Here is a 23,452-nt window from a genome sequence, read left to right on the forward strand (position 1 = left end):
CCTCTTTTCCAAGATATCGGCCTCTGTTTTTATCATCCTTGAAGTATGATCACATGTGGGTGAAAGAGAGTTGGTGAGGTCAGTCTCACTGAGCCTGTAATGAGTCTACTGTCATGATTTACAGCCAGTTTGTCCTCATTTTGAGAGTCACTTAATTCTGGCTTGGAATATCCTGTTCATTTTACTTTTCTGTTACCTGATTACTTAGAGGTTCTCAGAAAGCAAAGAATAATACATGTTAACTTGCTTGTTTTTGCTTCTGAAATTTTAAATATTTATATTAAATTTCAAAGATAAAATCTTGCCATGTCGACAAATGAATTGTTCTTTCAACTTCTCAGGAAACATTTTTCTTTTTGCAAAATAGCTTTAAATAAAAAAGGTTTATTTAACTTAACTGAAACTAAGGGAAGGGGGAGTGGGGCAAACCATCACGTTATTCGCCTGCAAAGGACTTGAGCTCCAAGAACAGTTAAAGGAAAAGTCTGTTGAAGCTCTTAAGTGTTACTTACTTATTTGTATGTTTTCAGGAACTGAAAAAGGAAGCTAAGAACAACAAAGCCTTACTGGACTCCCTTAATGAAGTGAGCAGTGCTTTGCTGGAACTGGTACCATGGAGGGCAAGAGAAGGACTTGAGAAAATGGTAGCTGAGGACAATGAACGCTACCGATTAGTGAGCGACACCATCACTCAGAAGGTGGAGGAGATCGATGCTGCCATTCTGCGATCACAGCAGGTAGGGGAAAATGGTTTGTTGTCTAGGCAATAAATTTTCTCCAGCTGTTCCCAGAGCCTTTACCTGAACAAAGATGCCTGTTAATACTGTTTCCATTCATTTGCTGTGCTTCCAAAATGAAAGGGTGGATTTGAAAAGAAGTTGACTGGGCTCCTTCAACGTCTGAGCACCAGGGCAAGGCTAATCTGTACATTGTTAACAGCCATCTGCCTCATTGTTTCACAGATTTATCCTTACCAAGTCAGACACTGGGAAGATCAGCCCAGCTTTCCAAACAAAATGCTTTTGTCTACACATATGCATATTGCTGCTATTAATTTTTATGTATTGACTAAGTCTAATCTGTATGTGAGTAAATACTGTGAATTGTTATGTAAGGATGTATTAACTGTTCATTTATAGAAAGCTGGGGCAAAGAGAAAGTTTTCTTTTTAAAAAGGAAGCAGTTTTGTTGGTAATGTGAAGTTTTTTTCTGAAGATGACAGAAGGGGGAAAAGATGATAGGTTCCGATTTGTCTGTAACTCCTGCAGAATGTATACTCCCAGAGTTTTATAGGCATTCAGCCCTTAGCCACAGCTCCCTGGGAAGACTATGGGCAATGAGTGGGGTCCTGGAAATAGAAATTTATAATACATGTGTTGATTAACTTTAGTTGAAATTTCTGAGAATATTTACATTAAGTCATCAGATTTACTACAAAGTTTATGTGTGGGGGTAGTATGATATTGCAGTGTACTTTAGAGCAGAGTTTGTGATGGTGTACGACTAAGCTTTCACTAGTGTGAGCCAAAAGCAAGAAGCATAAATCAAGCAGATTCTGTGGGAGCATCCAAAATTAATTTTCTAATGTTGCCATAGAAATGGAATTTATAGTTAGTTCTAAAGCATAATGTTCCACTCCTCATTTTAGTGCTGTGCTGTAGGATCACAACAACTGATGAAATACAGTGATAGCAAAAGCCCTGCCTAAGAAATTTTTATGAAGGAGGGCATTCATGCTTAAGGAATGTATTTTTGTGACTCTTTTTAAACAGAGGAGTTTGTGTGCCTCATTATTACAGGAAAATGAGGGTGTTTATTTGTGAAGTTTATTCAACTATTGAAAAATATATTTTTTTCACTGAAATGTATTTGAACGTTTCAGAACTGGCATCTTCCCTAAATAGCAAGAAAATTATTCTGTACTCTTGGGAGTAAGATTTTCTTGAGAAGTTGACTATGGTTGGCTGGTTCAGTAAAGTGAGACAGTAATAAGGGCACGGTCACAGATTGAGTTTTCATTGGTTAGTAATCTCTGATATGTGTCAAGGTCATTAACTGTGGCCAGGTTCTTCAAGGTTTTGCATATGTTTTCCAAAGGTGTGGGGGAAAGTAAGTCAGCATAAGTCTTCCGGAATCCAAAATATATATCCTTTAGGAAAATAATGATTTTTGTTTTTGTTTTTTTTTCTGATAAAATCAGTCCTTATTTAAAATTTCAAGATTTTCTCAAACAATACAGAAAAATTCATGAAAGAAAGCATATGTAAGCAATGTGGTCTGTATCCTTCCAGTCTTCCTCTTGAGAGAGAAGAATTTATGTAGTAAAATCCTTTTGCAAGAGAAAGACAATGTATATAGTAAAAATCTTACTACCAGTAGATTACACATCTTAGTGCCATTAATATCTTCTGGTTGTTCATGTGTGTATTTTTATCTTCATTTCTTTGAAATACCTGCAAGTCTGTCCAATGAAAATACCTCCAGTTAGGCTACATAGACACACAGATGTTCAGAGCTAAGAGGAACGTAGCTCTGAAAAGATATGCTATTGAACCTTCATAATATAGGTGTGAAGGTCCTATTTGTTATTATCTGAGAAATAATTGAAAAGTCTCAGTAATGGGTGAATGAGTAAGAACTTGTACATTTGCTGGTACCACCCACCAGGCTCCCAAGTCTCACTCTAGATTTGCAGGCATTGATATTCTGAAAAGGGTATTATTTTTTAAAGCAATTGGGTCTAGTCATTACTTTTAAGAAGAATCTGAATGGGACAAGGCAGCTTAGTAAATAATGATGTTGAGCTAAACTGCCTCCCTTTTACAATACATACCATTATCTGAGTTATAAACTACGTATTTCTGCATTTTAAACCTACACAGAGTAGCATATCTTTGTTGCTTTCTTTCTACAAGCTTTGTGGAAATGGGGAAAGGCACTTTTGCTTGAAAAATGTGCAGACTTGGGTTCTGAATTCGGACTACCTTGATTCTTTAAGCCTTAGAGCAATTCATCATCCTTTGCTGCTTATAATATACAGTTGTCAGTAGTTGCTAAAATATGTATATCTCACCGAGTTTGGGAATCCCAAGCATTCTTCAGCAGTTCTAATTGCTTGGCTTATGTAAGTGGGCCCCGTAATAACCCTGTTAGAAAGGCCCTTGGATTGGTGGTTTGGGTGCAGTTAATGCAAACAACTCATTGGGTCATTAGGAACCAGCCTGGAGAAAAATACCACCTGTTTATTTCTTTTAAAGGACCAGAAGGAAACATCTCCTATGGAAATGAGATTTGTTTAGACCCTCCAGGTGTTGTGGATGGGAAAATATGGGCTGTGTTATAAATAATGAGAAGCAATGTGGGAGGAAATGCTAATCAAAAGAAAGTGATAAGATCCCCAGTCAGGGGAAGGGAGTAAAAAGGATGTCCTTGAGGTTAAGGTTTGCTTATCACTTTGCCTTAAACCTCTATTAAAACCTATTATATATTGACCATTGTGATATTTGGCAGTCCAGAAGTCAGACCACCTTCGTTAGAATCTCAGACTCAGCATTTACTACCTGAGTAACCTTTGGTAAATTAGTTAACTTCCCTTTACCTCATTTTTCTAAGCTGGAAATGGAGTTAGTTAATGGTAGTACTCACATGATACAGCTGTCAGGATTAAAGGAGGTATTGCATGTTAAGCACTTCGAACAATGTGCTCAGTAGGATGTTGGCTGTTACTGTTTTAGAGAGTGTTTTTCAGGCATATTTAGACATAGCTACTTAAAATGTCTTGCAGTAACTTTTAGAAAATTCCTGAAATGCTAATTCAACTATAAATAGAAGTTACAGTAGCTAGAGTTGGTGGTTCGATGACTCTGATGCTATTAAAGTATTTCCCCAAATGTAGTTATGGATGCCAAGATTATCAACATTTTATATTAAGTCAAATTTTGCTACTCATATGAGTAGTAAACAAATTTACTAAAATTTGGTCTAGTATATTTCTCTCCATGTTGCTTACATGTAAAATGAGCCATTTTTATGGTCTGTTAGAAATGCACGTTAACTAGTCATTTGAGTGAGTCATAGGCCTAAAATGCCTTGCCGTACTATAAATTACTTAATGTAGATCCTGTAGCTACTCCCTTTGTTACTTAACAATATTTGATAATTTAATTTAAAAATTTTCTCAAATGACAGATGGGAAATATCTGCTTGCAGTCTTTTTTTTTTTTTTCTTAGCAGAGCAAATGTTTGACTTGATCAAAGAAACATTGTTTGGATTTCAGCTTTCCTCTTTTGGCACCTTAGATGGTATCACTGTACTGTTTATTGCTGGAAAGTTTTTTGTATCTTTTTTTTAAATACGGGAGTGTTTAGATATAGTGTTAAATATAGTTTAAATATAGTGTTGAACTAATATTAATATTTCACAGCGTGACTTTCTTTATGAGGGCACTCATTTAAATACTGTCCGGCTGAACACAAACAGGTGGGGTGTCACTTTATGTTTTTTTCAGGAACCAGTACAAGAAAAAAATTCATAACTGTTAAATTTTATTCAGATATCTTGCTGTATTTGCCCTCAGATAGAAAGGCCTGGACTGTTTTTCTCTCTTTTATATTCTTTAAGTGAATCATATAATCAGTTTTTACCTATAGCTCTATTGTATATGCCTTGAAAAGTAAGAATCCACATAGAAGACTCTTTCACTTGTTTTTCGTGGGGATTCTTTCTCCACATCTGAAGCTGCTGAATTAGTTGATGAAATGTTTTTCTTTTGTTTTCATATTGATCAATAATTGCTAATGAATAACTCCATTTGAAATTAAATAACATCACAGAAACTGTTGAACCAGATTAAGATAGATTATTTTAAATGCTTTCTTGATTTCCTTATAATTACAGAAAGTCTACCTATAAGCTTGACAATATTAAATTTTCAATATCAAAAAATAAATTATACCCCACGTTGATGAAGTTACAGCAAAACACTGCTTGTGGGAGTGTACATTAGCACATTCTACCTGAAGGGCAATTGGGCAGTATATATCGAAGAGAGAAAACACAAATAGGAACTTATAGGTGAGAGGTTACCCACAGAGTTGTTTTTCTTTTAAAAAATTTTTTAATTTAATATATTTTCTTTTAATTTTTAATTTTTATGAGTACATAGTAGATGTATATATTTATGAGGTACATAAGTTATTTTGATACAGGCATACAATGTCTTATTAAAATTAAACCTGTTTTAAGTTAATTGTAAATACACCTGCAGCTGTAGGAAACAATACAGAGAGATCCCATTGTATCCTTTACTCAGTTTTCCCCAGTGGCAACATCTTTATAGTAAAATATCACAGGCAGGATATTGACATTGATATAGTCAAGAAACAGAATATTTCCCTCACCACAAGAATCCTTCATGCTGCTCTGTGAGCCATACCCATTCCATCACATCCTATCCTCCCTGACTTCTGTCAACCACAAAGCTTTTCTCCATTTCTATAATGTTATCATTTCAAGAATGTTCAAGTACTTTTTCAGTCACAACCTCTTTCTCCTCTCCTTCTGGGACTCTGACAACATGAATATTAGGACTTTTGTTGTAGTTGCACAGGTTCCTGCAGTTCTAATTATTTTATTTAAGTTATTTTCTATTATTCAGTGTGGGTAATTTCAATTTCTATTTCTAAGTGGTAATTTATTTTCCTTCACTGATTCTTTCTTCTGTCCCCTTCACTGAGCTCATCCACTGAGATTTTTATTTCAGTCGTTTTTCAGTGCTACATTTTCATTTGGTTCTTCTTTATACTGTATATTCTTTTTCTTTGCTGAGATGTTCTATGTTGTTGATGAAGCCTTCTAGTTTTTCATTTGTTTCAACTATGAACATTCATAAGTACTCATTGAAGCATTTTTATCATGGCTGCTTTAAAATCATTGTCAGATAATTCTAACATGTCTGTCATCTGGGTATTGGCATCTGTTTGATTATCTTCTTTAATTCAGTTTGAGATTTTCCTGGCTCTTATATGATATTATGAGTGTTAGAGCTTAAGCTTTCTGTTTTAGCTGCCTTCCTCTGTTACCACTCTGGGAGAAGAAGCTGGAGGTTCTACTAGGTGAAAGTAGAAGTCTAGGTTCCCAATTCAACCTCTGTTGACACCTAGGAGATGGCTCGTCATTTCTGCTGGGTGGGAGTGGGAGTTCTAGCTCCCTATGTGGTCTCTACTGGTACCACAGTGCGGGTGGCCGTGATGGTGACACACTGAGTGGTGGTGAGATCCTGACTCTCCACTAGGCCTTCTCTGACATCACTCCAGAGGAGAGGAGGGAGGGGCAGTTCATTAATGCTTAGTGGGGGTGGAAGCCCAGCCTCCCCACATGGTCTCAACTGATACGATGGTCTGGGCCTTGTTTTTGGGCAGAAGGGATGAAACTTCTGGCTCCCTACTTGGCATTCTCTAACATCTCCCAGCTGGAGTGTTGAGGACCTTGTCACGGCATTACAAGGGTGGAAGTGTAGGCCCCCATTTGTCCTTTCTTGGCATGAGTGTGAATGGAGCAACCATTTTTTCTGTAGTGTTTGGTTGGAATAGAGTGGTTATTGTTTAAAAGTTGTCTGTTTTGCTGCACTACTCCTTTCCTGGTCCTTTGGCTAGAGAGAGCAGGCTTGTTTTGGGACTTTGTACCCATTAGTGTTGTGTGGTTGCCAGTTTCTCTAGTATTTAGTCTTACATACGTGAGGCAAAAAGAAAATCCCAGAGAACTCACCACTGTGTCCTTCCTGGCAGCCCAAGCTCCATGGTAGTTCTGTCCTCTTCTCTCGACTTTGCGGAATCTTCTTATATTTGTTTTATATATAATGCCTAGGATTTTTAGGTTTACTTATCATGAGGAACAGAGAAAAGCTAATGTACTCCATCTTCCCATGAGTTGGCATAGTGTTGCAGAGAGTTTTAAAAGTGTGAATTTTAAAAAATCTAGTTTCTTATCTCCACCCATCTTTCTCCCCAACTACCTGTTTTCCCACCCTATCTGGATTTCCAGATTCCTTTGAAAAGTTAGAAGATCTGGCAGTACTGGACTTGAATAGCCAAAATGTTCATTCGTCATTAATTCTTCCAACTGAGGTCATTTTAGTGATCATTTGTTTTCGGTACTGTGGTGTCACAGGCCCATTTTATCCATTTATGGTAACTGCTTGGCCCTGGAAGGCACTAGGGTTTATCCGATGGAAGACATTGAAGATGTTCATGCTCTTAGACTTGACAGTCACTTTTAGGAATCTACACTAAGGAACTAATTAGAAATGCCAACAGAAATTTATGTACAAGTATCTTCATTATAGGGTTGTTTGTATAATAATGAAAATGCAGAAAACTTAAATGAAAATCCAGGTATGCTAGAATATAATGGTATTATTTGAAAATCATATTTAAAGGAGTATGACCTGGGAAATGTTCATAACAAATGAAAAAGCAGGATATAAAGTTGTTTATACAGTGTCATCCCAGACATTTTTACAAATCTTTCTCTCTTGATTTGTGAAAGAAAATTCACTACAGTACCAGCAGTGTTAATTCTAGGTTTTAATTTTCTTCTATATGTTTTTCTCTGCTTTATGAATTTGTACTGTACTTATAAATTACTGTTATAGATTACTGTTATGATCAGGAAAGTAATATTTCTTAAAATATTTAAGAATGCTCTTAAAAATGTTTTCTGCCATTATTAAATGAGATGCTTAAAAATTATACATGAATAATTTAGGGGTATACTCTGCGTATATAGAGATGTATATTTACACATATTTATAAACATAATAGTATAATAAATAAATGGGAATATTCTATTCTTTTTGCTAGGAACCATGTACTTTGATAGCAGAATGTTAGGTGCATGTCATAGGAGTTGAAGTGATGGGTGAAATGATGAAAAGATGGTACTTGGCTGTTGGCTTTCATAGCTGTTACATTTGGACAGTACTCCTAAGGTGCAAATTATTAAGACTGCCTGAAAAGAAGGCAACAGTGCTAGCTGTCCTAAAATCATTAATACAGTACTATAAATCCAACATGTTTTAAAAGCTTGTGTTTAATTACTCTGTGGAAAGTTCTCTTTTCTTTAAAATTTAGTCATTATCATGAATTACTTTAGGATGCCATGAGGAGACGAGCTCAGATTTTCCACTTGTGTAATAAGGATATTTCAAAGAACGGTAGATAGGTATTTTCTGGCACCAGGAACAGGAACGTGCTGACCTAATTATTTATCTTTTGTTTAGTTTGACCAAGCAGCTGATGCTGAGTTATCCTGGATTACTGAGACAGAGAAAAAATTGATGTCTCTGGGTGACATCAGGCTTGAGCAAGAACAGACTTCTGCTCAGCTTCAAGTTCAAAAGGTGAAGAAATATATTTCCAATTGCCATATAAATTATTTGCTGGTGTGCTCCAAGTCTATAAAATGTGCTTGTATGATTTACTTTTTAAGACCCCTCTAGTGTAACGTGGTATTTTTAACTACTCGCCTAATTGTTTTCATTTTAGTCATACAATTTCTTGTTTTATTTTTTGTCTTTATTTTGGTAAATCACAGACATTCACCATGGAGATTTTGAGACACAAGGATATTATTGATGAACTTGTTAAATCTGGGCATAAAATCATGACCGCATGCAGTGAAGAGGAAAAACAATCAATGAAGGTATAATCTTGTCTGTGGACTGGTAGTGGGACTCTTGAAAAAACAGCAGGTGTTGAGCTTTCAGTCCTAGAAAAACACTTTTCCGTTATCCACAGCTGCCATTTAAGCAGCAAAAATAATTAGTTTAAATAAGGCATTTTTCAAGTTTATAGAATAACAGTAAAAGGAATATTTCTTAAGAGAATCACTATGAGGACAATCTTTTTGAATAGGCACAAAAGCTATTAAGGTTTGAGACCTTGGTTAACTGGCACGCATTAAGCATTCAGTTAATGTTAGCTGTATTATTGCCATTATTATCAGTATAAATTATTGTTTTTATATGTATCAACTATTGTTTATATGCTTCAGAGACATTTGGACCTCTTAATAAAAACCAAAATATGTGGCTCTCTCTAATGCTGAAGTCCATTTTATATAAAGTTACAGTAAACTATTAGGGAAAATACGAGCTGAGTAATTAAGGAAGCATTCAGTTTGTGTAGTTTTAATTATCCTTTAAATTGGCAGAAAACCAGCTACAAATAAAAATGTTCAATTCATATTCAAACATCTAAGCAGCCTAAAGAAATTGATGTATATTCATGCTTCTGGTAGGAAAGATATCCCATGGCAAAAAAATATAGGAATCTCTATGCCTAAAATCACATTTTAAAGAGTATGCATTGCTTTTAAGGTAGACCATATACAAAATAATAGAATGCACAATGTAATGATATGCACTCTTATATTTATTTATACTCTACAATAGCAATTTGCTTGTTTATAATTGAATCTTTATTATTTTTGTAAAGACTGTGATGTGAAAAATACAGATTGTCATGAAATAATTTCTTTGTTATTGAGTGGTTTTTTGGGTTATGATTGTGCTTTATCTTCTGCTATTAGTTTTTGCTATAATTTATACCATAATCTAGATCACTGTGACTACCCCGTTAAATCAGTGTATAGCACTATGGCACAATGTTCTGTCTTGATTCCTCTTTTTCCATTTCTCTTTCTCTTTCTCTTTCTCTCTCCATATATATATATATATACACACACACACACACACACGTGTATATATATACACACACACATATATATGTGTATATGTCAAAAATTAACTTTGTTAACTAAAAATTTTTACAATTTCATTTGCAAAAGGTAGTCTTTGTTTTTTTTCTGCAAAATAAATGTTGCCAGAATCATATGAGACTTGTTTTCTAATCTTGAAGCCATTGTAAGAATGACTGGAGAATTTTGCCTGTTGTTTTTGGAAATCTCAGTGTCTTATTCATAAAAACTTGAGGCACTTTAATATAAAGTGAACTTTTGTACATATAAACCATTAAAATCTGAATAGCTTTTACTGATGTATTCATTTAACATAAATTTGTCGAATGCCCACTCTGTCCAGGTGTAGTGTGCTGGACAGAGCACTCTGGAGTGTGTGTCCTTGTTGGCCTGACCAGTTAAACATTTCATCCTTTTATTTTCTAGAAAAAACTGGACAAAGTACTGAAGAACTATGATACTATCTGCCAGATTAATTCAGAAAGGTATCTGCAGCTGGAACGGGCACAGTCCCTGGTTAACCAATTCTGGGAAACATATGAAGAACTTTGGCCATGGCTGACAGAAACACAGTCAATCATCTCTCAGCTTCCTGCCCCAGCCCTTGAATATGAAACTCTAAGGCAGCAGCAGGAAGAACATCGGGTAAGCCTGGTGTGAAAGAGAATATTGTATTCCCCATTAAAAGAGAATCATGATTTTTATGGTGGTTTTTAGTGCTATTAAACATTTACATGATTAAGGCATTTTAGAATATTGTGTTCTGGTCTGCGTAATTTGCTTACCTCATAATTGCTTCTTATACAGGGTTATAGTGAGAAGACTCATGTGGATAGACTTATTGTATATGTCATTAATTACATCACAACTTGTATAAAATATGCAGTATAAATCATCTAGGTAGAAAAAAATTCCCATTTAAAAATGTTATAGAAATAAGCTTTTGAAGTGCTTTCAATTTATACACATTGAATTGTTTTAAATTTATACATTTAGAATGTAAATGCAGAGTGGAAATATATGGGAGAACGATTATACAGACAAAGCCATTGAGCTTGGAGAAAATGTATAATATAATGAATGTGTCAAAATAGCAATATTATGAAAGCTATGAAAAGAAAAAATGCTGAAGTGTAAAGACAGATTATTTTGTTCACCTTATGTACATGGAACTCCTTTGAAGTTCTTGTTCCTGTAACTGTAAATGGATAAAGTAGGAGGAGCACATTTACAACGACAGTTACGTCACATTTTTAACATGTATGAAATGGCACATGAAGCCCTCTTTTCAGCAGTCACTTAATTGTTAACATGGCTTAAAATTTTGTAAGGGTTTATGTGAGAGCGCATTCAAGACTGTCAGAAAGAAAGCTAGATTTCTTGCTATTTATGGACTTGTGAACCTAGTTGCTCTTCCAGATCTGTATGGAATGTACTCTGAGACTAACCATGGTGTGCATGTATGTGTGTATATGCACGAGTGTGTGTGTGTGTACACTTGTGCCCAAGAGAGAAGGAGGGAGAGAGAAAGGGAGAGAGAGAAAGGAGAGAAAAGTTCAGTTCAGGGTTTATTACATCATTGTTTGGAATATGTGACATACTTATTAATCTTGTTTGTTTACCTTTTTAATGAATTGTCATTGAAGACTATACTGGAGTATTTATTTAAAAGAGAGTTTTAGAGACCACACTTTAACTTTCTTTAATATAGAATGGGAATCTTATGGAGTTTTGTCTAAATGATTCAGCAGGAGAAAGACAAGTATGTAGAATTCAATTTTTGTATAAAGGTTTATTTGTGGCAGAAATCTGATGTCTACTCACTGAATTATTTTAAATAAAAAATGTTTCATGGATTTCTATGCTGAGGTGATTTGAATAGCCACGTTTTTAGCATAGCATCAAATAGTATGGAAAGGCTCATTATTGAGCTGAAATTTTAAAAATTGAGTTTTTTGCCTTTTTGCATAATCTTTAAGCTCTCAGAACAAATTTGTGATTGTCTATATAAAAGGAGGTAGAAAGCTTTGTAGCCACATTTTCAAATTGTTTAAACTAAAAGCTTTGGTGTTTCAGAATATTTGTAGTCTCCTAGGATGGCATTTCTTCTCCAGCTCTACAGCATCTTCTCCGTGTATTTTGGGGGGAAATCTAGTTCATTCTAGCCAGGAATGAAAAATGGCTCCAAGGGCCATGTTGCCACATGATAGATATCTGAAAGTCACACCGCATAGCTCCAGCATGACTGGACTCCTATGACAGCATGTTGCCAAGAATCATTTTGTCACATATAAGGCAAAAGGCATCTCCTTTTGGGCCCTTTTCTGATGCACGCACATACCTGAGTAGATGGCCAGTAGGTGTTCTCTTGCCATGTCATGGAACAGTTTAAGAATGGTTTAAAAGGCCGGCCTGTAATCCCAGCACTTTGGGAGGCCAAGACAGGCAGATCACGAGGTCAGGAGATCGAGACCGTCCTGGCTAACACGGTGAAACCCTGTCTCTATTAAAAACACAAAAAATTAGCCGGGCGTGGTGGCAGGCGCCTGTAGTCCCAGATACTCAGGAGGCTGAGACGGGAGAATGGCGTGAACCCGGGAGGCAGAGCTTGCAGTGAGCCAAGATCGCACCACTGCACTTCAGTCTGGGCGACAGAGTGAGACTCCGTCTCAAAAAAATAAAAACCTTTTAAAAAGGGCTCCTCAGCCAGGCGCAGTGGCTCACGCCTATAGTCCCTGCACTTTGGGAGGCCGAGGCGGGTGGATCACTTGAGGTCGGGAGTTCGAGACCAGCCTGACCAACATGGAGAAACCCAGTCTCTACTAAAAATACAAAAATAGCCAGATGTGGTGGCTCATGCCTGTAATCCCAGCACTTTGGGAGGCCGAGGCAGGCGGATCACCTGAGGTCAGGAATTCGAGACCAGCCTGACCAACATGGAGAAACCCCATCTCTACTAAAAATACAAAATTAGCCGGGTATGGTGGCATATGCCTATAATCCCAGCTACTTGGGATGCTGAGGCGGGAGAATTGCTTGAACCTTGGAGGCGGAGGTTATGGTGAGCCAAAATCGCGCCACGGCACTCCAGCGTGGACAAGAGTGAAACTGTCTTAAAAAAAAAAAAAAAAAACACGGCTCCTGTCACTACTTGCCAAGCCAAGTTGCCTTATAGTGGTGCTATACAGGTGAGATCTGCCTAAACTCAAAGGAACTCAAGAAATATTTGAGTCTCTTGATAACTCTTGAGTGAAAGCTTGTTTTCCAAGCGTTCATGAAAGAACATTGACAGGAGAACGTATGTAACATCTTCAGTTTTCCTTTTCCATGAGATTATCTATAGCTGATATACCATTACCACTTCCATTCAGTAAAGTAGCATGAAGATATCTAATTATGCAAAATAAAAAATAAAACCTTGGCCTGGGACACCCAGGAGCTAGATTGCAAATATGCCCTCCCACATTCTTATGTGCAGCATGCTACATTAGACTCTTCCTTCTTTTAAAATCACATTCATCTTTATTTAGCCATTTCCAAAACTATTTTGAGGCAGTCTTCTGAAAACCTTCAAAATATTTTATTACATTGGTGATAGTTAATGATGTAATTCCTCAATAAGTTCTCAAAATAATGGTCAAAATTGATTTTATTAGACACTTTCAATAAAAATCTAGGTATGTGGCCATCCTGGTAATTTTTCCTGGTGACTGATGGAAATTAGAGTTTGCAGGAAGAGATTGGTAGCTTATCTCTAGACTATCTTTCCTGAAAGTAAGTTTCCCCAGAGAAGCTTTTGTGAGGGGCTGGAGTTTGGAGATACATGTTCTGGTGAGGACAAAGAGCTGATGATGAGAGAACCTAATCAATAATGTAGTACAATGAAAGACCCCCTCAATGTTGCACAGAGGCCAGCCTCAGAAAAACCTGCAGGCAGGGGTGGCTTTGGCTTTGACCCATGAAAAACTGCTCATTGAAATCCATGGGATCCAAGAAATGTAGATATTCTGTGTTCAGGCTTCCAACACATCTTCTCTATTAAAGGGAATGGGGCTCCACTTGAATTCTACACCCACCTCCTAGTATAAATATCATTGTATTTCTTGATTAGCTAACAAAATTGTGCAACACATTCCTATGGCATGCATTTTTCCTTAAATAGGGCTTACAAACAATGCTCAGTATATAGCTGTGTATTGATAGATTGCCCTTGCAGCCTTTTATATTTTAAAATAATGAATATTCATTTATATGTATATCTATATATCATATATATGTAGAATAGATTCATACATAAATATAAAGTGTAATACATGTTCATTCATTTTCTATCAGTCCATATATATAAATGCAATGGCTTGTGGGCTTACATTACCCTAGCATTCCTTATCTTAAGGTTTTTGTCTCAGCATTGCATCTAACTTCTATTGAGCTTCTTTCTATTCTTTTTTCTTCCCTCTCTTCTCCCTCCTTCCTCCCATCTTGTCTCTCTCTCTCTTTTTCTTTCTACTATTTTTGTGTATATCATGAGTGTGCAGAAGGAACACCATGAGATATGACTTGGTGTCTGTAGGTTGGGGACATAGTGAGTTCAGAATACTTTTATATAATACGACCCTTGGCTAATGCTTTTGTCAAAATGTGCTGTTCTTGGTATGAGATGCATAATAAACTGGGATTCATTATTTCACTGAACCAGCAACTTTGTACCCTAAAGGGACTTTGGTGTGACCAGACTGTTGTTTAATCTTTGTGTCAGGGCCCTCTCTTCCTGGCAAAGAGCTGTATGAGCCATCATGTGTTAAATGCCTTGTGATGGGGAGGGGTTTGTTTGGCGTTTCTTGCCAGCTGGATGCATTGCAGGTGTAGACAGCTGTAATATGGAGGTGTGACCCTGAGATACTCAAAAGCTGTTTGGTTTGTTATAGCAACTGCGAGAGTTAATAGCTGAACACAAGCCTCATATAGATAAGATGAACAAAACTGGGCCACAGTTACTGGAATTGAGCCCTGGGGAAGGCTTTTCTATCCAAGAGAAGTATGTGGCAGCCGACACCCTTTACAGTCAAATTAAAGAAGATGTCAAAAAGCGAGCTGTGGCACTGGATGAAGCCATTTCTCAATCAACTCAGGTAATTGTTTACACTAGAAATAGAATTGGGTTCTTGCAGACAACAGAGCACAGAAAGACATTTTCCTGGATCTCCTGATTAAATTTTAACTAAAATCATTTCACCACATTAACTCTGAGTATTGATGTCTGTGGCCCTCAGAGGTGATGTGTGCTTGCATCCAGCCTTTATCTCCTTATTTTTCTCTGCCTGCTTATAGATATAATAAAAATAATTTTCAATGACTTAAGAAACACGCAGTTGTCGTCATTGTCCAAATATTTAATTGAGTGTCCATCCTGAGTAGAATGCAGTATTTGACATTGGGAGAGATAAAGGAAAGTGTTATAATTATTAATAAAATACTCTCGAGAAGGCAATGAGAAGAAAGAATGATAGGCTAAATGAAAAGAGAAAGAATATAAAGTTGGATATTGATGGTTTTTTCTTTTCTGAAAATATCTTTTTTCAAGAAGTTGAATTTTGAAATACCCAAAGATTTTCCGTTTTCAAGATTTGGGTTTTATTATTAGATATGGCACGTTAGAGTAGGCCAATGTCACAGTCCTGTGTGATTATTCCCTAACTTTGAGATAGTATAGAACAAAGTTCATTCATAGATACGAATGAACAAGTTTTTATAGCTTTGATTGTCTATGGTTGCAAATAAAAATTTTAAATTCTCTCATGTGTCTGATTATGTATTTAACCATGAAGTAAATAAAAACTTCTGAAACTTGTAACTTCTGTTATATCAGAAGTTAAAACATTGGGGAGGTTTTTTTGTTAAAATTTTTTTTAACATTTTTCAGTTCAGGAAATGCATAACTTAAGAATTCCCTGGAATCTAATCAAAACTTTCCATGAATTTCACATTAAATAATGTAACTTTTCAGGATGCCAAAATAGTTCATTAAAAATGAAGGAAACAATCCATTGTAATAGACAAATACTCAGCTTATTGAACTTGATTTTTTAAATTAATTTGAATTATGATAACAGGATGAAGCAACAGGTAAAGACATGCTGCTGCCATGTCATTCTGGTCCAATTGCATATTAACATATACCATTTCCTAATGTATACACTCAACTATTCACAAGAAACTAAGTCTATTGTACATAGGTCATGTGACACAGAGGTGCATATACGTCATGATTTTAGGCATGTCTTCACGTACCAGGTGGATGTAATTTTTGAATGGGTCTGTTGATAAAGAGGCTAAGATTTATTCTTAATTCTGACACTAAATGGTAAAAAATGTTTCTTCATTTAAATTTCACACTTGGTATTACAGATCTTTTTTCCATAAAAGATCTCTTTGTTTTGCCCCTAGTTCCATGACAAGATAGATCAGATCCTGGAGAGCCTGGAACGCATCGTGGAGCGTCTGAGGCAGCCGCCGTCTATCTCTGCAGAGGTCGAGAAGATCAAGGAACAGATCAGTGAAAATAAGAATGTGTCAGTAGACATGGAAAAACTACAGCCATTGTATGAAACTCTTAAACAGAGGGGAGAGGAAATGATCGCTAGATCTGGGGGGACTGATAAAGACATATCTGCCAAAGGTAATACTTTTGGAATAGGGAAACAAACTTTATTTTTAAAGCATTCTAAATGTTTATGCTGTTTACTCAACGTCCAATTGGATAACAAAATGCTGCATTTTAAAAAAGGTATTACAAATGTGATGTGTTTAGGGTTGAAGGGCTGTGTATGCAAATCCCTTGTTAAAATTAATCAGTTGAATACAAAGCATGCCATTATACATAGACCATGTATAAATACCATATGTTCAAAGACCATGTGTTCTCAGGCCTTTTAAATCAGTAGGTTAAAGCGTATTGCTAATAAGGCTATATCTGGGGTTTTTTCCTCATTACTGACTTTACTACCTTACATAGCATGCATCCTGCGTCACATAGCCACAAAAATGAGAACCACTACCACAGCCAGCCATCTTTGAGATATGAGCTGAGGGTGGAAAGGCAGAGCATGTGTGTAGTGGAAATTCACAATGAGAGTACTCTAGAAGCAAGCTCAAAATACATACCATACATTGTTACATTCCTGGGACTGAACAGAAAATTTTACTGTTGATTTGGAGAGCATAAAAGTGTACCTAGGTGATTACTTCACTCCCTTTGGGATTAAGGACAGCCTTAATGAACTTGAAACTTGATAAATTTGGTTCTACTCTGAGCTCACTTTTGTCAGGAAGAACCTTGGTTTGGTAAGAATAGGAGACCCAGAGATACTGTGTTATTTGGCATAGACTCTTGGACCTACTGATATCCACTGGACTGGGATCATTCAAAACTTGGTCCAGTTTTAGATATTTAGCAAATTGGATCACTACTTTCTGTGTGAACTGTAACATTCTGCTTTGTTGGTTCCATGGGGCTAACCAATCGCCTTGTGGATATTGTTTTGTTTCACAGCTGTTCAGGATAAACTTGACCAAATGGTTTTCATTTGGGAGAACATACACACACTGGTGGAAGAAAGGGAAGCCAAACTACTGGATGTGATGGAGCTAGCAGAAAAGTTCTGGTGTGATCACATGTCATTGGTAGTTACCATTAAAGATACTCAAGATTTCATCCGGGACCTAGAAGATCCTGGAATTGATCCTTCAGTAGTAAAACAACAGCAAGAAGCAGCAGAGGTAAGCAGAAAATCTCATTTAAAGTTAGAAAAATAAGTTGTGGCATAATGAAATCCAGATTCCTTGGGTAAATATTAGGTGTTACTCTGTTAACATTTATATTTGGTTCTGAAAGTGGAATGTACAGTGATACAGTAGGAGATACAGTATACCCACAAATTTCGCTTTGAGATTGTATGTTTAAAACGATTTCTCAGGCCATGCATGTTGTCTCATGCCTGTAATCCCAGAACTTTGGGAGGCCAAGGTGGGAGGATCACTTGAGGCCAGGAGTTCGAGACCAGCTTGGCCAACATGACAAAACCCTGTCTCTACTACAAGTACAAAAATCAGTCACGCATGGTGGTGCACACCTGTAGTACCAGCTACTTAGAGAGTGAAGCATGAGAATCACTTGAACCTGGGAGGTGGAGGTTGCAATGAGCCAAGATCGTGCCACTGTACTCTAGCCTGAGCAACAGAGTGAGACCCTGTCTCAGAAAACAAACCAAAAAACCCCACAAAACAACAACAACAAAAAATTTCTCTTTATCCTCACTGTTTTTGCCTTATTTCAGGGTCTCATTATCTCTCTTTTTCTTTTTAGCTTCCAAAGTAATCCAAAGTGCAGACTGTCTTTCCTTGCTAGGCCTCCCACCTTGCCGCCAGTCTTCCCGCTAGATCTGCTCTTACTCTGTTGCTACCTAAACCCACTCAGAGGCATCCCCTGCCTTCTGGATAAAGCTCAAACTCCCTAGATCAGGGCATGCCACTTTTTGCATCCCAGCCTAGCTTGTGCCTATGTTTCCAAAATTATGTTTTTCTCTTGCTCCTTTACCGAGCTCCCTCCCTGCTACTGATTAGAAAGGACGTTTCTCAAAACAAACTGTTTTGCTCTTTCTAGTGTCAGTGCATTTGCACATCTTATTTCCTCACTCTAGAATGTCCTTCCTGCCACTCTTCTGGCAAAGCCCACTCAAGGTTCAGTTGGATTATTACCCCCATATAAAACCTTTTCTTGTATACTTAGCAGAGTTAGTGCACCTGTGTTCCCATAATGCTTTCTTCATGCAAAGGACTCTGCACATAGTATGATTTACTGTTGCTTATGCCTCTGTCTTTCCTGCTATTCCCTTGAGGGGAATGGCCATATCTGTTTTTCTTTGTATCCCCAGTGCCTGGTTTAGGGCTTGGTTTATGGTTATTCAGTGTTTGTTGAATGAATGAATATATTTAACCAAGAAGATGAAAGCAAAAGTAGGATACTGCCTTTCTGTTGTGATATTTTTGTACCTTACAGGTCCTACCTGGTCCTATCTAGGGTAATGACATAAAATGTAAATCCATAACTAGATTATTCTGCATCTACTAACAGATATATTAATTTGTATAGTTTTTGAATTCATATTTTACTTGTCTATTTTAATGTATATTGTTTGGAAACCAAAATGTCTTCCTAAGCCTTGCAGTATTGTTGATATTTTAAAAAATTTGTTTTGGTATCTGTTAAGGTATTTCTTATTTATCATTTCTTAAATATTATCTTTATAATAAACATTGGGCATTTGTTACTAAAAGGGTGCTGTTTTTCTTTTAAAATATTTCTTGTTGAAAAAATTTATTGCAGAAACTTAGAAAACAGAAAGAAAAATGATTAGAATGCCACCTTCTAGAAATAACTACCATTAATATTGTTGTGTACTTTTTAAAGTTTTGATGTGGTTTTGCTTAAAATTCAAAGGCTGTCATTTTCTTATTCTAGGCCATAAGGGAAGAAATAGATGGACTACAGGAGGAACTGGATATAGTTATTAACCTAGGTTCTGAACTCATTGCGGCATGTGGGGAGCCTGATAAACCCATTGTCAAGAAGAGTATAGATGAGGTACAACTGGCTTACTTATGAGAATGGCTTTTAAAAAGTTTTTAGTTAACTTCAAATATTTTGTTAAAAGTAGTTGAAAATTTAAAATATGGCACTAAAAGAGTTCTAACATACATCTTGTAGTTAAATTCAGCATGGGATTCTCTAAATAAAGCTTGGAAAGACCGGATTGACAAACTTGAGGAGGCAATGCAGGCTGCTGTTCAGTACCAGGATGGACTGCAGGTAAGGGGATTACAGTGTATGTGCTGGTCTTAGCTGGAAGGAGGAATCATAATAATTGATGTGTACATATTGGCACCACCTCAAGACCTGCCAGTGCATATGCAGTTGTGGGCAAATTATTCCTGCAGTTGCCTGTGTATCTCAGTTCATGTTTTGTCTTTTAGAAGATATTTCTGACCTTTCGGATATGTGTAGATTTATATACACATCTAAACACATTTCTGTATACACATTCAGTGAAATTTACTTTGAAAAGAAATATTTTGATTTTTTTAAGTGAAAGTAAATGTTCCCACACAGTATTTTTTATAAATGGCTCAGCACCAGACAGTGAAATGGAACTAAATCTGAATTCTGTTCTGAGTGGAATAAGATGAAAGGAGTAAACACTATCTAAAAATATCACCAAGTTTAACTAAAGTCAGAAGTAAAGAAATTTGATTTGAAGCCAATGTTCTCCATGGACAAAAATATATTTCTGTTAGGTCATAATCTGGTGTGTAAAAACTGTTTTCTTCTTTTCCATGTATATAATTTGTTTTAATAGTTGTTTTTCACTTAAGGGTTTTCATTCAGTTCATTAACCATTTAAAAGGTTTTTTTTTTAATATTAAAAATTCTCCTGTCAGTTGAGGCCAACTCGGGTATATTTCTCTCCCTACCTCCCTTAACCTTGCTCCATTTCCTAACAGGCTGGCAGGAGTTTAATCTTTCATCCTTCTTACCATATGGAAAAAGCTTAAGTATTTCCATAACACTAAGTGAATATTATTTTTAAAGCCCAGATGAGAACATCTTTTCCTTTTTCATTATGCCATTCCATTTCTATATTTGTAAAAATAAATGTCACAGCTAGGCTTTATGCCAGCTGAGAAGTTTTTTGGACTTTGGAAATATATGAAAAATTTTACTACAAATAACATAACACTTTATTATAATTCTCCCTCCCTCTTCTTCTTCTTTTTTTTTTTTTTTTTGTAACCTAAGTGATAATTTACTCTTAGGTATCAATGACAAGTAACTAATTCGGGTTCCAGCCTGTCTGTGAGGCTAGGTCATTGTTAAATCATTGGGTTGTGATCTCTTCCATGGCTAGAGGTGGCAGTGCCACCACATGCAACCATTTAGGAGATCACAGGCAAGCCACCATGGCTTGTACAGTCTCATTATCACTACTAGAAAAACAAGGCCCGTCGTAAGTCCTGTCGATCATGTATTAGTAGCATCACCTGTGCTAGCAAAGGGCAGATTGATTTATTAAGTAGCTATAGCTCAGCTAGCTGTAGCTAGATGTCAAAGCTCTGGAAGCTAATTTTCAAGATTTGATTGTAAAGTAAAATATGTTTTATTTCCCAGGTTGCTGCTTAAGTACTTAGTCAGGGTTGGCTAATGATAATTTAAAAATCCAAGATTTATCGCCCTCCTGTATGGTTTGGAAACTTCATTAAAATGCAAAATATCCCAGTGCTTTGGGAGGCTGTGGTGGGAGGATCACTTGAGGCCAGGAATTCAAGACCAGCCTGGGAAAGATAGCAAAGTCCTGTCAAAACAAGAGCTGAAGTACCCCATCTACAATTTTTTTTTTTTTTTTTAATTAGCCAGCCTTGGTGGCACGTGCCTATAGTCTGAGCTACTTGGAAGGCTGACGTAGGAGGATTGCTTGAGCACAGGAGTTTGAGGTTACAGTGAGCTATTTGATTGTGCCACTGCACTCCAGCTTGGGTGACAGAGTAATGGCAAAATGCTTTTATTTTGTATTCATTACCTAAAAAAAGTGACTTGAGCCTTTTTAGACTATTTTTATTACCTAAATAAATAAGAAAAACAGGAGAGTCTGAGACCTGTTGTAATTCAGAATAATGATCTTAATACTAATAACTTATATGTGCAGGATTTTAATGCTAATCTAAATAATATTTAAGGGTTTGAGTCAAATATTTTGCTTAAGTTCTAAACAGTAATTTCTTATTTGAATGAACAAATAGATTTGAATCTTTTTCTTTCAGTGTATTTATGCAAGCTGCCTTTTAAGCACACATAGTGAAGAATTTTATCTGATTGGATTTCTATAAATGTTTTCAAATGAATTTTTTTAGAAGGTCATAATATTTCAAGAATCTATTGAATAAACAATTTCTTTTGCAAACTTGTATGTATCTATTTCATATTTGGTACAACCATTTTGGTATATTACTGCTTTTACTAATTTAGGTGAACCATGTTAATTTTTTATAAAATAGTCTCATTCTATAATATCTTTTAGATTTATGATTGTATTTTTCTGTAGTACTTGAAATACTGTAGCAATTTCAAATGTACTGTTGTAACAACACATGGACTAATGTGTCTTTCAGGCAGTATTTGACTGGGTGGATATTGCAGGTGGTAAATTAGCTTCAATGTCTCCAATCGGAACAGATCTTGAAACTGTCAAGCAGCAGATTGAAGAGCTAAAGGTATGTGGGGGAGCTAATTTATCAAAGACTTCCTTGCAATTTTAAGTTCTTGATTCACGTAATTTTTTACATCAATTTATTTTACCCAATGTAAGTATGACAGCTTAATTATAAAGCTAGTTTAATGTACATAGTGCTTTCACATACTAAACAATATATATATATAAGTGCTCTTTAAATAAAGAAAATACTATTAATAGTTTTCCTTTTATAGTAAATTAATAACTGTTCATATAGAAAAATCAGAAAATACAAATAAAAAGGAAAAAAAACAAATTATTTGAAGTCACCCAAAATGTTATGTACCTAGAGATTACCTTTCTTAGATTTGATTTATAGCCTTTCTGATATCTTCATGTTAGGGACATGGGGTGTGTGTGTGTGTGTGTGTGTGTGTGTGTGTACAGGTAGAGAGAGAGATGTATTTAGATAATACTGTAAGGATTTTTATAACTTGTTTAACTTGTTTATTCAGTAGTATATTGTTGTCACTACACTAGTATGTTGTCAATACACCACAGCATCATTTTTCTTTTCCTGATACATATTTTTAATTTTTAATTTTCGTGGGTACATAGTAGAGGTATATATCTATGGATTACATGACATATTTTGATACAGGCATGCAATATATAATAACTAAATCAGGGAAGATGGAGGTACCCATCACCTCAAACATTTATCCTTTTTGTTACAAATAATCCAGTTATACTCTTTTAGTTATTTTTAATTGTACAAAAATTATTTTTGACTATAATGACCTTGGCGTGCTAGCAAATGCAAGGTGTTATTCATTCTTTCTTTATTTTATACCCATTAACCCAACATTTTTATTTTCTTTAGAGTGTTCTGAGTAATTCGTTTAGTCTAACAAATTAAAAACACATCCATGATATAAGAATGTTTCCCAAAATGATTGATTTGTAAATGTTTGTTGTTTTCCATAGCTGTTCTCTGTAATTTTTGCTTTTTTAATTCTTGATCTGCAGATGTGAAAATGGCAGAACTGTTTCCTCTTTGAATTCCTCTGTACCAATAATCATTTATCAAAATGGGATCAGCTATTTCCCTCCCAATTTTAGCTCTCCATATGCAGAGACATCACACTGTTTGCAATGAACTTTGCTAGATTTTATGTGAAATATTATCTGGCTTTAAAATTGTAGCATTTTCACATCTAAGTGTGACATAGAATATTTCATTTAGAAACAAATTTTCTTTTTGAGAATTTTATCGTTATCACTAAATTGAGATTTTTTTTTTTTTTTTACTTTAATCTGCTTATGTGGCAAATATATGATATACTTTATGTACAGTTACGGGTGTGGATAATTTATTTTGGATATTTGCATATAGCTCAGTGGTTTTTAT

General features: G+C 35.8%; 1 protein-coding gene across 15 annotated transcripts in view; it reads left to right on the forward strand.

Annotated features, from left to right (window-relative positions):
- The window catches only part of DST (dystonin), a 385,237-nt gene that overhangs the window by 317,461 nt on the left and 44,324 nt on the right, over positions 1-23,452 (forward strand). For all 15 annotated transcript variants that reach the window (XM_010387943.2, XM_030928393.1, XM_010387944.2 and 12 more), the window contains 10 exons: positions 531-737; positions 8,280-8,399; positions 8,594-8,701; positions 10,184-10,402; positions 14,686-14,889; positions 16,205-16,436; positions 17,310-17,536; positions 19,278-19,400; positions 19,524-19,625; positions 21,980-22,081. In XM_010387943.2, the coding sequence (XP_010386245.2) occupies positions 531-737; positions 8,280-8,399; positions 8,594-8,701; positions 10,184-10,402; positions 14,686-14,889; positions 16,205-16,436; positions 17,310-17,536; positions 19,278-19,400; positions 19,524-19,625; positions 21,980-22,081 (1,644 nt within the window). The remainder of the gene's footprint in view (positions 1-530; positions 738-8,279; positions 8,400-8,593; positions 8,702-10,183; positions 10,403-14,685; positions 14,890-16,204; positions 16,437-17,309; positions 17,537-19,277; positions 19,401-19,523; positions 19,626-21,979; positions 22,082-23,452) is intronic.

The sequence above is a fragment of the Rhinopithecus roxellana genome, chromosome 4 (genome assembly GCF_007565055.1).
Source record: "Rhinopithecus roxellana isolate Shanxi Qingling chromosome 4, ASM756505v1, whole genome shotgun sequence".
NCBI lineage: Eukaryota > Metazoa > Chordata > Mammalia > Primates > Cercopithecidae > Rhinopithecus > Rhinopithecus roxellana.